Below are 16,714 nucleotides of genomic sequence, written 5' to 3' on the forward strand. Positions count from 1 at the left end.
TTTGCATTTCTTTGTATTCTCTTCAATTTATTTCATAAGTCTTCTGTAGTTTTCAGGGAATAGAACTTTTACCTGTTTGTTACAATTATTCCTAGGTATCCTATTGTTTTTGGTGCAATCACAAATGGGATTCCTTGATTTTTTTGATGCTTTGTTATTGGTGTATAGAAATGCAAAATATTTCCTCACATTGATTTTATATCCTGCAACTTTTCTGAATTCATGTATTACTTCTAGGAAGTTGGTGATGTCTTTCAAGTTTTCTACATAAAGTGTCATGTCATCCGCAAATAGTGAAAAATCGACTTCTTTGCCAATTTGGATGCTTTTTCTTTCTTTTTGTTGTCTAATTGCTGGGCTAGGACTTCCAGTACTATGTTAAATAGTAATTGCGTGAGTGGACATCCTTGTCCTCTTCCTGACCATAAAGGAAATGCTCTCAGTTTTTCCCCATTGATGATGAGATTAGGTATGCATCTTTCATATATGGTCTTTAGGATATTGAGGTATCTTTCATGTATCCCTACTTTTTGAGGATTTTTTTTTCAAGAAAGGATGCTATATTTTGTCAAATGTTTTCTTTTTCTGCACCTATTGGCAGGATCATATGGTCCTTATTCTTCTTTTTATCAGTGTGGTGTATCACTGATTAATTTGTGAATATTGAACCACTGCTGCAGCCCAGGAATAAATCTCACTTGATTGTGGTGAATAATTATTTTAATGTACTATTGAATTTAATTTGCTAGTATTTTATTGAGAATTTTTACATCCATGTTCAATAGGGATATTAACCTGTAATTCCCCTTTTGAGTAGAGTCTTTGTCTGGCTTTGGAATCAAGGTAATGCTGGCTTCATAGAATGAGTTTGGAAGTTCTTCCATTTCTTTTTCTTGGAACAGTTTGAGGGGAACAGGTATTAAATTTTCCTTAAATGTCTGGTAGAATTCCTCTGGTAATCCATTTGCTCCTGGACTGTTGTTTTTTGGAAAATTTTTGAATACTGATACAATTTCTTTGCTGGTATTTGGTCTGTTCAAATTTTCTATTTCTCCCTGTTTCAGTTTTGGTAGTTTGTAGGTTTCTAGGAATTTGTCAATTTCTTCCAGATTGCCCTACTTGTTGTCATATTATTTTTTATAGTATTCTCTTAGAATTGTTTATATTTCTGTGGTTTTGCTTGTTATCTCTCCTCTTTCATTCATGATTTTATTTAGTTGGGTATTTTCTCTTTTCTTTTGGATGAGTCTGGATAGGAATTTACCAATTTTACTAATTCTTTCAAAGAACCAGCTCTTAGTTTCTTTAATCCATTCTGTTTTCTTTTTTTTTTTTTTTTTTTTTTTTGTTTCTGTACCATTTATTTCTGGTCAAGTCTTTATTATTTCCCTTCCTCTGCTGGCTGTAGGCTTTATTTGCTGTTCCTTTTCTAGCTCCTTTATGTGTCAAGTTAGTTGTATTTGGGCCTTTTCTTGATTCTTGAGGTAGTCCTGTATTGTAATAGAATTCCCTCATAGGAGTGCTTTTGCTGCATCCCAAATGTTTTGTGGTGTTGTGTTTTCATTTTCATTTGCTTCTACATATATTTTTATTTCTTCATTAATGTCCTGGTTAACCCATTTATTCTTTAATCCCCACATTTTTTAGCCTTTTCCAATTTTTTTCTTGTGGTTGATATCAAGTTTCATAGTCTTGTGGTCTGAAAATATGCATGGTATGATCTCAATCTTTTTGTACTTGTTTAGGGCTGATTTGTGACCCAGTACATAATCTATCCTGGAGAATGTTCCATGTATACTTGAAAAGAATGTTTATTCTGATGCTTTAGGATGAAATGTTCTGAATATATCTGTTACGTCCATCTGGTCCAGTGTGTCATTGAACGTAATTGTTTCCTTGTTGAATTTCTGCTTAGATGATCTGTCCACTGCTGTAATTGAGGCATTAATGTCCCTACTATCATTGAATTATTATCCATTAGTTTCTTTAAGTTTATTATTAATTGATTTATATATTTGAGTGCTCCCAAATTAAGGACATAAATATTTACAATTGTTAGATCTTCTTAATGGATTGTCCCTTTAATTATAATACCATTCCCGTCTTCAACTGTTATTACAGTCTTTGGTTTAAAACCCAGCTTGTGAGATATAAGTATGACTACTCCAGTTTTCTTGTGCCATCCTTATCACGTAGATTGTTCTCCATCCCTTCAATTTCAATCTGCAGATTTCTTTAGGTATAAAATGACACTTTGTTCCTAGCATGTAAATGGATCGCATTTTTGTTTTTGTTTTTGTTTTTACCCCATTCTGATATCCTGTATCTTCTGATTGGAGCAGTTAGTCTATTTACATTCAGAGTGATTATTGAAAGATATAAATGTAGTGCCATAGTGTTACCTGTGGAGCTGGTGTTTCTGGTGATGTTCTATAGTTCTTTCTGGTCTCTGTTGATTTTGGCCATTTTTTTTCCCCCATTCAAAGAGTCCGCCCTAAAATTTCCTATAGGGCTGGTTTAGTGGTGATAAACTCCTTTAGTTTTTCTTTGTCTGGGAAACTCTTTTTTCCTCCTGCTATTCTGAATGAAAGCCTTGCTGGATAAAAAATTCTTGGCTGCACATTTTTCCAATTCAGCAGTTTGAATATTTCCTTCCACTCCTTTCTGGCTTGCCAGGTTTTTGTAGAAAGATCTGTTGCGAACCTGATCTGTCTTCTTTTGTAGGTTAAGGACATTTTTCTCCCTTGTTGCTTTCAGGGTTCTTTCCTTGCCTGTATATTTTGTGAACTTGACTATGATTTGCCTTGGTGATGGTCGGTTTTTGTTTAATTTCATAGGAGTTCTCTATGCTTCTTAGATTTTGACGTCTATATCCTTCCCCAGATTAGGAAGTTTTTAGTGATAATTCGTTTGAATAAACCTGCCTCCTTTTCCTTCTGTTCATCTTCAGGACTCCTATGATACAAATGTTATTCCATTTTAGTAAACTGCTGATTTCCCTTAGTCCACTTCCATGGTCCATTACCTTTCTTTTCCTCTTCTTTCAGGTTTCATTATTTTCCATAATTTTATCTTCTATATCACTGATTCACCCCCTCGGGTTCATCCATAATCATTTTTATGTCCTCTACTGGGAACTGCATCTCAACAACAGCATTTTTTATTTTGTCTTGACTAGATTTTAGTTCTTTTATCTCTGTAGTAAAGGATTCTCTAGTGTCTTCTATGCTTTTTTCAAGCCTAACTAGTAGCCTTATAATCATTCTTTTAAATTCTAGTTCAGACATCTTACTTATATCTGTATTGGTTAAATCCCTCACTGTGAGTACTACCTCCCATACTTTCTTTTCAGGCGAAGTTCTCCTTCATGTCATTTTTGTCCAGAAGAGAAAAGAAGAAAGAAAAAGAAAACAAAAACAAAAACAAAAAACCCAACAAAACAAAAACAACAAAAACAACAACAACAACAACAACAAAAACTAGATCTTGGGTGTGTTTTGGTCTGCTTACTTAAATCATAGATCCCCAAATAAGAAAGGAAAAAATATATATAAAAATAAAATAGAATAATTAAATTAAATTATAAATAAAATATGTATACATAAAGTATATAAAATTAAAATTTAAAAGTTTAAAAATAATTGAAAAAATAAGGAAATAAATGAAGAAGTTATAATTAAAAAATAAAGAATAAAAGTACAAAAGATAGTAGATACTATTTTCTCCTCTAGCTGACCACTGCAGCCCTCTATGATCAGTAAAGTTTGTGTAGGTGAGTTGTTTGTGCTGGTCTTCCAGGAGAGAGGCCTGTTGAGCTGACATTCAAGTGGAATAGCCCTCGTGGAAATGTGTCTCCAGGGTGCTGGAAGGCAGGGATTAGTGTAAGCAGCTCCAGGTGGCTCTGTTTTGCTCCCTGAAGGCTTTCAGCATTGATGGATGGGATTACTGTGGCAGTGCTCAGTTCTCTAACCCTGGAGCTGAAAATTCAAGCCTCCCTTCTTCAGATTTCTCACAGAAGAGCAATCAGTCATTCTAATCTCCCTGGTTTCTGTCAGATCCCTGTGTTTACCCTGCCTGTGTCCAAGCTTCTTTATATCAGGCCTGCAAATTTTAGGGACTCCCACTGTGTAGACCCATGCTGTTCCTCCCTGGGAGGGTCTTGCCACACTTCTGCTGTTTGCCGTACCCATTCCAGGTATGCAGTCACATGATCAAGCAGCGGTTCAAGGTTTATAGTAATACAGAGCAGAAAGTCCGCACCTTGACTTGCTTTTCTCAGCTGGCTTCCACACTCCTATGCCTGGGAACAGTGCAGCCCTTAGGTGCCATCCATTCTTCTTGCAACCCAGGGGATCCGCAGACCACAGTGTCATGCTTGGGATTCTGTTATTGCTTTGCCACCTGGCTATGATCTTTCCTTGTTCTTTCTTTTGGAATGAATCCCCCCATCTTGGTGGGTTTTTTTTTTTTTTCTAGGTATCTGTCTTCTTCTCTGTGTTAGAAAACCTGTTATATTTCCGGTTACTGAGAGTAATGGATTTTTGAAGAAGAGATCTTACATTGTGAAGCACCTGGCACTTCAGGAATTATCTCTGGTGAATGCTGCATGCACTCTGCTGCTGTGTTCTCGCTGCTCTTTTCCTCAGGTCAGTCCTCTGCAGAATTTCTTCTTGCCTGCAGTGGAGTGTGTTTGGACCTTGGCCAGAGTGTGATGATTGTTGACTAAGTGTGCTCTGGTCGCTTGTTAAAAGAGACCTGATGCTATTTCCACTAGAACTAAAGTTTTGCAGAACTCTATAGTCAGTAGACATGGTGTGTGCAGGGTATTTGTACTGGTCTTCTGGGAGACATGCTTGCTGCTCTGATTCTCAGGTACACTTGCAGATATAAGTAACACCTGCAGAACACTGAGGGGGTATGGCTTGATATAAGTAGTTTAGGCCTCCACTGTGGGTGCTGTGTTGCTTACTGAAGTTAGTTTATGCTGAGGGACAGGAAGGGAAATTGTGCCAGCCCTCTCCTCTTTCCTGAAGAGGGGAATTCACACACACTGCTGTCTGGGGAGTCTCCCAGAACAGTGAACTCTCACACCTCCTATGTCTAAGGCATCCCTCAGATCCCTGCCTTCACCCCGTCTGTGTCTGGGCTGTCTGCCTGCCCAGCGCACTTGTGTTTTATCCTAGGCAGGCTAGGATAACTCAGGCTAGCTGAGTTGTACAACTCCAAATTTCAGGGGCCTGACATTGTGTGGACCTGCGCTGGTCCTCTGGGGGTAGTGTCTGTTTGCACTGGAATTGATGCAGGTTTGACCCAGAAGTGCAGTCACACTGCAGGGCCGTGGAGTTTGGATAAAAGTGTAGCAAGAAGCTGCTGTCCAGGTTAGCTGCCCTCAGCAGGTGTCTCTGCATCTGTGCTATGGGGTGGGGAGGGTAATGGCGCCCACTGGCTCTTTTGTTCCAAGAGAGACAATGCCACTTCTCCCAGATGTGCCCAAGAAGGGGGTACCATCTCTCCCAGTGCACCTCAAGGGAACCTCAGTTCAGCTCTCTGCTCCTGAGCTTTTGCCCTCCTTCTCCACAGGAGCACTGCAGTGTCCTCAGGATTCCACATCAGTCATGCCCATGGACCTCTAAAATTCTAGTCTTTGAGGCTCACCGGTTGTAAAACTTCACAAAAATCATCCCCTCTCACTTTCCCAACACTTTGGGGAAGTGCTTTCCTTGTGTGATCTCCTGTGTGCTCCCCGGCCTTCTCTCTTCTCTCCATGACCAGGGGTCCCTTCCCTGGTCATGATCCATTTATCCCCCAAATCATGCCTCCACGCCTCCTAACTTCTGTGACGTGGCCTCTTCTCTCCCTCTAGTTGTCCTGTTTATTTTATTTTTCAGTCCTTCGAACAATTTCTTGGGTATTCAGAATGATTTAATATTTATGTAGTTGTGGTCAAGTGACCAGGCAAGCCTAGGGACCTCCTACTACTCCGCTATCTTAGCTGTTATTATTATTTTGAATAAACTGTTATCTCTTAAGTCAGTTAAGAATAAGAAATGTAAATCTTCACTTTTCCTTCTCAAATTTTCTTCCTTTATTTAGATCTGGATTCCTGACCTATATAATTTTCCTTCTTCCTGAAAATCTTTTTTTTTTTAAACATTTCTTTCAAAGCAAGTCTATTGGGCACAAATTCTTTCACTTTTTTTCCTTAAAAGTCTTTATTTCTTAATTTTTGAAGAATAATTTTGTAGAATACTGAGTTTTCAGTTGTTGAGTTTTTTCTTTAGACACTTAAAATATTTCACATCACCATGTTTTTTCTTCCATAGTTTCTGAGAAGATGTGAGATATAATTCTTATATTTGCTCCGCTATGGAAACGGTGTTTTATTTTCTGGCTTATTTTATTTTTTTATTGTACATAGAGGAGAGCCAATTTTATTTTAAAGTAAGGAGAAAGTAAGGAGAAACAATAAGAAAAGAGTTTTAAGACAAAATGTCCAGGTTATTGCTAAAGACAGTGCCAGAGGCACACTGGAACAGCTTGGAAGGTAGAGAGACATAGGTAGAATGAATTGTCAGGACAGCACAGGGCATTCTAAAGGGTATAGACCTTTAACAACATGATGAAAGACATCGTGGTCTTATTTCAGCTGCCTTTTTTTTTTTAATTGAAATGAAATTCACATAATGTAAATTAACCATTTTAAAGTGTACAGATCAATGGCATTTAGTGTGTTCACAGTATTGTACAGCCATCATCCCCTGTCTAGTTCCAGAACATCTCTAAAGGAGACCCCATACCCATTAAGCAGTCACTCCAGTTCCTCCCTCCCATATCAGTTGCCATTTTGAGGATGTTAGGCCTTGGGCCTAATGGTAGAGAAACATGTCTCACTTGGCTAGGTGATGGTGGACATAGAACACACTCTTGGAAGGTGTGATAGAGCCTCTAGAAACTGGATATGCCATTGTTTTATTTAAAGATTTTATTTCTTGATATTTCATTTTCTATTGTTTGAAAATGATATGCTTATGGGTAGATTTGGCATTTATCCTGTTTCACATTCTCTGAGCATCCTGAATCTGTGATTTGATGTTTGATATTAAGTTGGAAGAAATATCATTCCTTCAAATATTGCTTCTGTTCCTTTCTCTTTTTCTTCTCCTTCTAGTATTCCCATTATGCATATGTTACATTTTTGTTGTTATCCCACAGTTCTTACATATATTTCTCTGGGTTTTTTTTTTTCAGTCTTTTTAATGTTTGCTTTTCAGTTCTGGAAGGTTTTTTTTTTTAACATATCCTCAAGGACAGAGATTTTTTTCCCTAGTTGTGTCCAGTCTACTAATGAGTCCAGCTAAAGCATTCTTCATTTCTATTACAGTATTTTTTTAATTTCATACATTTCTTTTTTATTCTTTCTTAGAATTTCCATCTCTCTGCTCATATCACATACCAGTTATTGCATGTTATCTGCATTTTTCCTTTAGAGTCCTTAACATATTAATCATTTTAAATTCACACTTGATTTTTCTAACATTTCTGCCATTATCCAGTTATGATTCTTTTTCTGTCTCTTCAATCTGCATTTTTTGCTTTTTTTGTATGACTCGTAATTTTTTGTGTAAGGTAGAGATAATGTAGAGGTGAGAGGAACTTTGGCAAATAGGTTTTTAGTAGTGTGATGGTATGAGTTTATGTGTGCATTTGAGGCGCTATAATCATAGTCCCATGGTTATTGTCTATCTTTGCTGAACCTGTGTCTCTAGACTGTGATCTTCACCAGTGTTTCTAAAGTTTTTCTTCCTCTGGTTAGGACAGGATGTCTAAAGTGGGCTGGAGTTAGGTATTTCCCTTTCCTCAGGTAGCCTATGCACTGATAAAACCCTAGCAAGTTGGGCTCTAGTAAAATAGTTTCTCCCATGGGCCAGTCTTCTTAAGGAGAACAGAAAGTTCTAGTTTATTTCAAAATGTTTACTTTTCACCTCTCACTTCCAGTAGTAGGAAGATAATTTTCTCTGATATTTACTTTGAGGATCTAGTAAAGTTTCTGGAGGTAAAATTCACAAAAGTGTGGAGACCTCTCTGGGCTGCCCTGGAGTTTTTAACTCTCAGACTTGTCCTCATTGAGCCTCCAACAAATTGTCAATTACAGTTTAGGTTTTTCCACCCTGATAATGGTTCCTACAGATGTTTCCTGGGGGTGGAAGGTCTGCTCTAGAGAGTTACTATTCTCTGTATCCACTTGTTTTTCCTCTCCAGTTTCAGGGACAGCAGTTTGTCCTGTAACTTCACTTCTCTGATAAATCTAATATTTGTTGATTTTTCAGCTTTCTCAGTCTTTTACTTATTAGTTTGGAGTGGCAACTCCTAAGGTCCTTACATGTTGAGTATGGAACCAGAAATTCCCTCCATTAGAATTTCATTCTTCAAATCCTTAAGTCTAGCTAAGTGGTGGGAATGGAAAAGAAAGAGCTGCCATAAAGTTATAGGAATAAGCTCAAGGGCCTCTGGGAAATATCAGTGAGCTGTGAGAACACAGGAAAAAGAGGGGGTGGTGAAAAAGAAGGACAAGAAGTTATGAGGAACAGTTGGGAATTGGAGACCCATGCATGTGGCTGAGTATAAAAGTGACTGGAATGAATTTAGGGAGTATAAGGGAATGTATCACATTGGATCTTAGCAGTCTATTACTTTTTCTTTTTGAGATGGATGGTTGAAAAAAATACAGTGTGGGATCTGGATAAACAGAATGCTAATGTGTTTGTATGTGTGTGTATATGTGTGTGAGTATAGTGGAGTTGAGTTATCAGACAGAAGTGTCTGACATGCAATAGGACCAGAAATAGAAATGTTTACATATCTAGTGTCTAATATAGTTTCTGGAACTGAATTCTTACTTCATAAATATTTGCCAAATGGATGCATGGATAACTCTGCAGAGCTTAATCAACACTTTTTTAAAAAGTATGTATAATTAAAAGTTAATTTTGACCAAAAAGTTTTATCTTTTATCTCTGTAAGATTCTTCAATGAAAGTGTAAAAATAAGCATCCCAGGATGTCTGAGTGCAAATCAGAATCTCAACCTCTAGACCATATAGGAATGCATTGTATCAACAGTCTCACTCAACTTCTTTGGGATGAACTCTTAATTTGGTTTATTTCTTCAATCTTTTTTCAAATCCCTTCCTTCCACTCATGTCCTCTGACTCCTTTTTCTCCTCTTTCCCCTTCTCCTTTTTCCTCTCTTCACTTTTCCCTCCTCGCTCTTTTAGAGATTATTTATTTATTTATTTATTTAAGAGAGAGAATCAGATTGTGAGACAGAGCACAAGCCAGGAAAAGAGGGAGAAGCAGGCTCCCTGCTAAGTGGGGAGCCCAATGTGGGGTTCAATCCAAGGACCCTGAGATCATGACCTGAGCTGAAGGCAGAAGCTTAACTGACTGAGTCACTCAACCGCCCATTCCTTCTCTTTTTCTTCTTCATTCCTTCTCCTCTCTTTCTTCATCTCTTCTTCATGGACTTTGAAGGTAGATAAATGTGATGGTTTGGAGGGGTGGAGAGGGATACTGGCAACAAGGAGACAATGGATTTCTATAATAGTACAGTGTAAGGAAAAAATTTGGATGGTGATGCCTGGTCATAGTGGAGATTGGAGGATATGTTTGAAAACTACCTTTACATAACATGCACGTATTACTTCCATTGAATGCTTTTGGGGGGTGAGATGACTGATGAAGATTATTCCACCCACTCCTAACAACTCTGGAAATTTCACCATAGGAAAAATCATTTAGCAGTCTATTGCAATTATCCAGACCAGATATTATAACAGCTGGAACAAAAATAGCAGAAGAGTAAGGAAGAGGAGATAGGTTGTAGAAAATGGACTAATGGAATGGCAGACCTCTCAGCATAGAACTCTGTCCAAACCCCTGCACCAAGAGATTTGCCATCCCCCTATGATGGCCCCCAATACTCTGTTGACCCCAATGTTCTATTAAAATGCCTGACTGAGCAAACTCAACACAGCAAAGATAATATACTGTTTGTTCTAGCCTGATGGTATAAGTCTGACCTACTTTTCTCAGATCATTTACTATAAAGGCTTACAATTGTGAATATGTAGCTCTTAGAACTCAGTAGTCTTTTTCAAGGACTTGAGAGCCATCCCATTGAAATGTAACCATCAGGAAGGATAGGACTTTTGTTTTGAAGTCTCTGTGGGAAGATAGATTTCTAACTTTGATAACCACTTTGATAACTTTGATAAGCTAACAAACAACTTAATCACATTTATATTGACCAACCTTCTATAATTTTTCACTTCTCTGACTCAAATGAGGCCTAGTTCTTTCCCCTCCTTTATTGTCCCTTTGAAAGGCCCAATTTGGGCTCCTGGGGGCTCAGTTAAGCATCCAACTCTTTATTTCAGCTCAAGTCCTGATTTTGGGTCATGAGAGTGAGTCTGGTATGGAGTTCTGTGCTTACCACAGAGTCCGCTTGTCCCTCTCCCTCTGATTCTCCCCCTGCAAGCTACATACACACTTTCTCTCTCTCCCTGATAAATAAATATGTAATAAAATATTAAAAGCCTAGTCACCTCTGCACATATTGGAATGGAACTAAGCTTTCCCCACTACTGTCAGTAGTTATTAAATAAAGTCTGTTTTCAATGCTTTAACTTAGAATTTGTTTATCACTGTCTGGTATGGAAGGCAATGAATCTAAAGTCACTTCCTGGTTTGGGACTCAGAATCTTTCATCATACAAGAAAAACTAGACCAATGGCTTGTTTGGGTGGAGTTGGTGGAGAGGATAGAGGAGACTACAGAGTGATAGGGCTAAGGAAGCTGTGATCAGAATAAAATAAATTTTTCTTGAGGTATGGCAGTTGTGATGAGAAGGGATCATATAGAACAGAAGTTGGGGAAATCTGGAATCAGGGAGCACCCTAGTTCTATCTAGTTTCCCTTCCCTTTCTACTTTTCTTCCTCCCTCCCTCCCATCATTCTTTCCTTCCTTTCCTTTCTCATTGAGTAAAGTATACATGTGATATACCTATCTATCTGCATAGATGATAGATACAGTACAAAGGGGCTTCAGATGAAAGCATCAGTCCTCTCACTTCCTATCCCCATCTTTCTCTCCAGAAGGAGAACTGTTTGGGCCCTTTTATCTGGAGGTCTCTATATCTAAATATAGTATGTAAATACATATCAATAGCCCTTCAGTTATCAAGTGTAGAATTTATTGACTTCTTAAATAAATTCTATGAGAATTTATTTCCCTTGCTTCCAGTTTTAAACAAGTGGGGGAGATGAGTATGTGTCCTAAAATTCCCAGTGAATCCCTTTTCCCAGCAATAATAACTTCCATTGTGTGCTTAGTATTTGGAACACATAGTTGTAATCACTTTGGATGTATTAACTCATTTCATTACAAGCCCGGTTACAGGGGCTAGTAGTAAAAAACAGGAAGACAAAAACAATGCTTGGCCTTCCTCACCACAAAATGTTAAGTTCGGTGAAATAGTTAAAAACAAGAACAAGAACTACAGCAACACACACACACACACACACACACACACACACACGGGCTAGTGTTGAAGCACTTAAGTTGAAAATGGCTCCTTTAATTCTGTGTCAGACGGGTCGGACTACGGGGGCCTTAAGTGAACACACACACACACACACACACACACACACACACACACACGCATTGAAGCACTGAAATTTAAAACGACTCCTTTAATTCCGTCCCTGTGCCGGACGGGTCGGGGCACGGGGACCACAAGCGAAGAGCCTATAGACTGAGTGCTCCCTAACCGTCTCAAAGAAGCGGAGGAACTGGAGCCACGTCACGGGGACTGGTGACACTCTTTCTCTGCGCAGTCTCTATGGTATTTCTTCCCAGTCGGCCCGCCCCTCGGGTAGCAGCTGTCACGTGACGGGCTCCGGGTTTACGGCAGGTGCCCACGTGATCCTGGCCTGCAGTCTCAGCCTGCGGTGAGGTACCTGGGCTCCTTAAGGGCGGGTGGTTGGGTCGTAACTACTGTTAAACGGCGGAGGCTCTTGGGCGGCCAGGCTCGGTAACAATAATCTGGCGGAAGCGTTGGCCACTTAGTGCCTACCGCACGGGTCTGCTCTTTTTGCCACCTCCGCCGTCCCCACCTCTTCCCGGGTGAAGTCACCTTTGCGTTTCGAGACTTTGGGGCCTGAGGCCCAAACTCGACACGAACCCTTGCCATCCCCACTTCCCACTCATTCTCCGTCTTTTCCTTTGCGCCACCAACCACATCATTCAGCTTTTGAGGTGGCCAACTCGGCTGTGCCTTGAGGCCAAGTTTGAGGTGGTTAAGGTGTGGGGAAAACAGCCCCCCCAGTGGACAAAGGCGGAGGCAAGAATAGAGCAGGCCTCGCGGCCACAGGCAATAAAAATAAGCGACTGAGGGTGTGAACAAGGAAAAAGAAAAAAAAAGAGAGAAAGTACTACGGTCTAGAAAGAACTGGAAAGGACTTGTTGCACGATGGAAGAATCTGACTCTGAGAGAAAGATGGAGAAAGAGAATCTGGGGCCAAGAATGGGTCCTCCCATAGGGGAACCGGAAGGATCGCTTGGGTGGGTGAAGTTTATTATGTAAAACCTGGAAGGTGGTGATGGAGTTCTAACTAAGAAAATACTGTGAATTAGAACACCCCACCTATGATAAATTGCTTTGATTTACCAGTAAGGTTGATTGGCGTCATGCTTTTGGTGTCAGGATAAACTGGCAAGACTGGTTGGTTGGTAACTGGATAGAAACAGCCCTTGGGATGGGCCTGATGTCAATCCCGAGGTTTGGGGGTGGGGTGGGGAGTGTTCTAATTGAGAAGGCAGTTCTGGGTTGCTTTGAATTTTCATTAAAGGAGATTTAACATCGTGTTGAGGATAAGAAGACTAGGAAGAAGGTTGGTATTTCTGGGGGCAGAGATCAGTGGCTTAAAAGGTGATTTCAGTACCTTTTTGTACCTGAATTTGAGATTTGTATTTTATATACTTTGTACCTGTAATGAGTGAAATCTAACTTGGAAGGACAGCTGGCTAAACATACCCACATTTTGAAAATAACCTAACTTAAAAATTATAAAGGACATTCAAATAAGATAATATTGTTTGATTTATTAAAGCACTTGTATGTGTTGCTTTGATGCATTTTTTAAGATGATAAAAAAATTGAATCTTGAATTTTATTGCTCATTTATATTAGTAAGCCAGTCTTCTTAAGACCCATCTCCAGAGTATTGTAATTAGGGGTAGGGAATTTGAACCCAGTTTTATAATTTAGGAAGACAAGGGCCTCTTTAACTGGGTTCCTACACACAGCTGTACTCAGCCGTTGTGCTAAGCATGTTCTTTTGCACCTCCACATTTATTTGTATTTTTAAAATTCCAATTTCTAAGGCAATGGATCCTGGAAACTGTCTTTTGGTTTATATCTGCAGGTGGGTGCTACCAAATACAGCCATGAAGAAAAAGGTAAGACATATTAGGTAGATCAAATTCATGAAAGTAAAGGTAAGTTATGATTCAGGAAATAGATTTTTGATGTATATGTACCATCTTTCCTGGACCATTGCAGGAATCTTCTATCTGTACTCTTTGACTCTTGTCCTCTTCTTTGCTATCAGATTTAATTTTTCTAATATTTAAATGTAATTGGGTCATTCACATACTTAAGACTGTTTCATAACTTCCCAAGATTCAAAGAATAAAATCCAAATGATTTCATCATATAGAATGCCCTTCTATTCCTGACTAAATTGATCTGCCATATCTGTACCACCCTATTATAGCCATACAGAAGCTATTTTTCTCCAATTTTTCTCCAAATTTATAAATTTTCATTTTGTGGGCCATGCACAAACACTACACAGGTCTCTTCCTGCACATTTATGCGGACCCAATTTAAATGATACGTATATAAGGTCTTTTTATGAGTTTTCCAGGTGGAATTGAGTGTCCTCTTGTGCTCTGCCCCACTTTGGGGTTTAGGCAGAATCAATAAGGACACAGTTGTGGTCTAAATTTCTGAACCTTTGGGACTCTCTTTCTTCATTTGTAAGATGGTGATAATAATATTACCTATCTCGTAGGGTCATTATGAAGTTTAAGTGAGTAAATGCATGGTTAGTCTTTCATAAGCAGTTGAAGATTTCTTAAATAAAAAACACAAGAAATATGCCATATTTATCCTTTATCTAACAATTCAGTTATATAACTCAATTTCCTAAAGCAATGTTTTTGATGAGCCTATCTAAGTTATCTAAAGTTGTTATCAACAAGGATGGCTAAAAATACCAGAAATTTCTACATGACTAAGAATAAAACAAAAAAGAAATTGTAACTACCCTAGCCTGTCTTGTTAGTAACATTTTTTTAGTGAAATAAAGTTATGTGCCTAAATAGCTAGGTTAAATTGACACTGAGTGAAGTATACTTTCATTAATATTCCCTGTATTTGTAATTAGAAAATTTTTAAAAATTTCTTGGGAGTGAAGATACAACCTGTAACACCTTCATTTGAAAAGTAAGGTAATTGGAACTATAGTCCATAAATGTTAAAGTTTGAAAAAACTCTGAAATGTCACCTTACACAGTTTCCTCCTTGTGCAAGAATCAATAGCATCTTTGATAGGTGTTTTTCTGTCTTTGTTAGGTGCTGATATTGACATAAAGGTTATTCACCTTCATAATGTCACCTTTTCCATTAGACAGTTCTCATCATTAAAAACTTATTTGTCTTCTGTCTTTGTTTAGATAGCTTGTTCATTCTTTCAATGAATATATTTTAAGCATCTGTTATATATTTGGCACTGGAGTTACAAAGGGAATTCTCCCTGCCATTCAAGAACTCACAGTCTTGGGAGACACAGACAAAAATAACACAAAGAACAACAACAAACAAACAAACACACACAGCCCAAATAACTGCAGTGCAGTTATGTCTTTACAATACAATAGGAGTGTGATGGGAGGAAAGGCGTGAAACACACCTACACCAGCCTAGGTCATTGAGGTCAGGGAAGCTTCTTGGGGAGACGCTTACTGAACCAAGTCTTGAGGGATGGATGAGTGGAGCTTAGATGAAGGAAGAAAAAGGAATGGGAAATAACTGGCAGAGGGTACAGCATGAAACAAAGACATAGAACTGGGCTCCCTGGAATTGTGGGAGCAGTCATAGGGACTATAATAGGTTTAGTTCAGTTTATTATTCCCGGACTCTAAATGTTCTAGGCCAGGAGGTAAGGACAGAGGAGTAGATAAGCCAGATCAAGGAAGGTCTTTTATGTATGCCATGGGACGCCTTAAAAAAAAGATTCAGAGTAATTAATGAAAAAAATCATAGAGCAAGTAGAAGAGATGAGATCAAGGGCAGAGATGGGAAGGTTGACCTTGAGCAGGGGAGAGAACTTTCAGTTATAATGAAATCTCCTGCCAGGTAGTTCAGTGCATAAAGCATTAGATTATGAGAGATCAGGGTTCAATTTCCTCAAGTTGTTATTTCTCTAACATAGTTCTGAATGAATGATAGTGTATAATGCTACCATAATAAATTCGTGTTATTTTATCGCTAAGAGGTGTGTGACATATGTGCCTGACTCCTGGAATTTTTGGTATCTCTGCATTTACCATTGGTCAGGGAACTAAGTTAGTTACAAGTACCGGCAATAGGTTGTTGGTACTGTCAACTTCAGTAAAACGTCAAGTACAAGAGAGAAACAGATCCTTTTAGATTTGATTTGCTCTAGATTTCTAAGTTTGTTTTTTTCTTACTTTGTCCTTAGGTGCTGTTAATGGGTAAAAGTGGGTCTGGTAAGACCAGCATGAGGTCTATTATCTTTGCAAATTATATTGCCCGAGACACACGTCGCCTTGGTGCAACAAGTAAGATGTTTTATCTAATTCCGAAATCAGATGATCTTAAATATTAATAATCCGCATAACACACTTGGTTGCAGTAACTTAGGGTTGCAGAAATTGAGACATTTGTTTTGGAGCAGGTTTTCCTGTTTTTTCGTTCTTTCTCGAAGGGGTACAGCCTAATTCTGGTTATTACTGCTTGCTGTCTGGGGAGCTTCTTTCTAGGTTGCTTACCAAGTGGGATACCCTTGTCCAACTTGCTTTTTTATCCTGGTCTTTATTAAACAAACATAGGGACTCTTTTGTTTGCTTTTTTATTTTTTGTGAGAGTTTTTTTTTAATTTTTTATATAAAGGGAAATTAATTGATACTTATTAACAAGCATAACAAAATCTCCTAAGATTTTTTTAAAGATTAGTCCTAATCTTCATTAAAAGGTCCATTCTGAGTGGGGTGGGCAGGGCTGTGAGGGGAAGGTTAACCTGATGTGTACTCTGCTGCTTCTCTTCCTGGATATACATAGATGTTCTCATTGGAGTTCCAGCTGACTTGAGAAATGTTTCATTGCCCTTTATAATGTGAATGTTAAGTCTGGTTTCTTAATAATGGCCTAGCTGGGCTACCATGGCTGCCGTTCAGTGGATCTATGCTTCTGGGAGACCTCTTCTGTTTCGAGTGTAATGCTATTTTGTTTTGCAGCATCCAGGCATTTCTGGATTCTGCCATGGTCCTTGGCCTATCAGTGATGAAAGCATTGCTCTACCTGGCTTTCCAAGATTCCTGATCTGAGTTTTTAGCATCTTGAATACTT

At 38.6% G+C, this 16,714-nt stretch overlaps 1 protein-coding gene across 8 annotated transcripts in view; it reads left to right on the plus strand.

Moving 5' to 3' along the window:
- The first annotated feature begins 11,905 nt into the window (after nucleotides 1-11,905).
- The window catches only part of RRAGB (Ras related GTP binding B), a 37,411-nt gene continuing 32,602 nt past the window's right edge, over nucleotides 11,906-16,714 (plus strand). For 6 of the 8 annotated variants that reach the window (XM_059157219.1, XM_059157220.1, XM_059157224.1 and 3 more), the window contains exons 1-3: nucleotides 12,020-12,621; nucleotides 13,485-13,518; nucleotides 15,828-15,927. In XM_059157219.1, coding sequence (XP_059013202.1) covers nucleotides 12,530-12,621; nucleotides 13,485-13,518; nucleotides 15,828-15,927 — 226 coding nt within the window. In that variant the 5' untranslated portion in view covers nucleotides 12,020-12,529. The other 2 variants (XM_059157222.1, XM_059157223.1) reach the window with 2 other exon arrangements.

The sequence above is a fragment of the Mustela lutreola genome, chromosome X (assembly GCF_030435805.1).
Source record: "Mustela lutreola isolate mMusLut2 chromosome X, mMusLut2.pri, whole genome shotgun sequence".
Lineage (NCBI taxonomy): Eukaryota > Metazoa > Chordata > Mammalia > Carnivora > Mustelidae > Mustela > Mustela lutreola.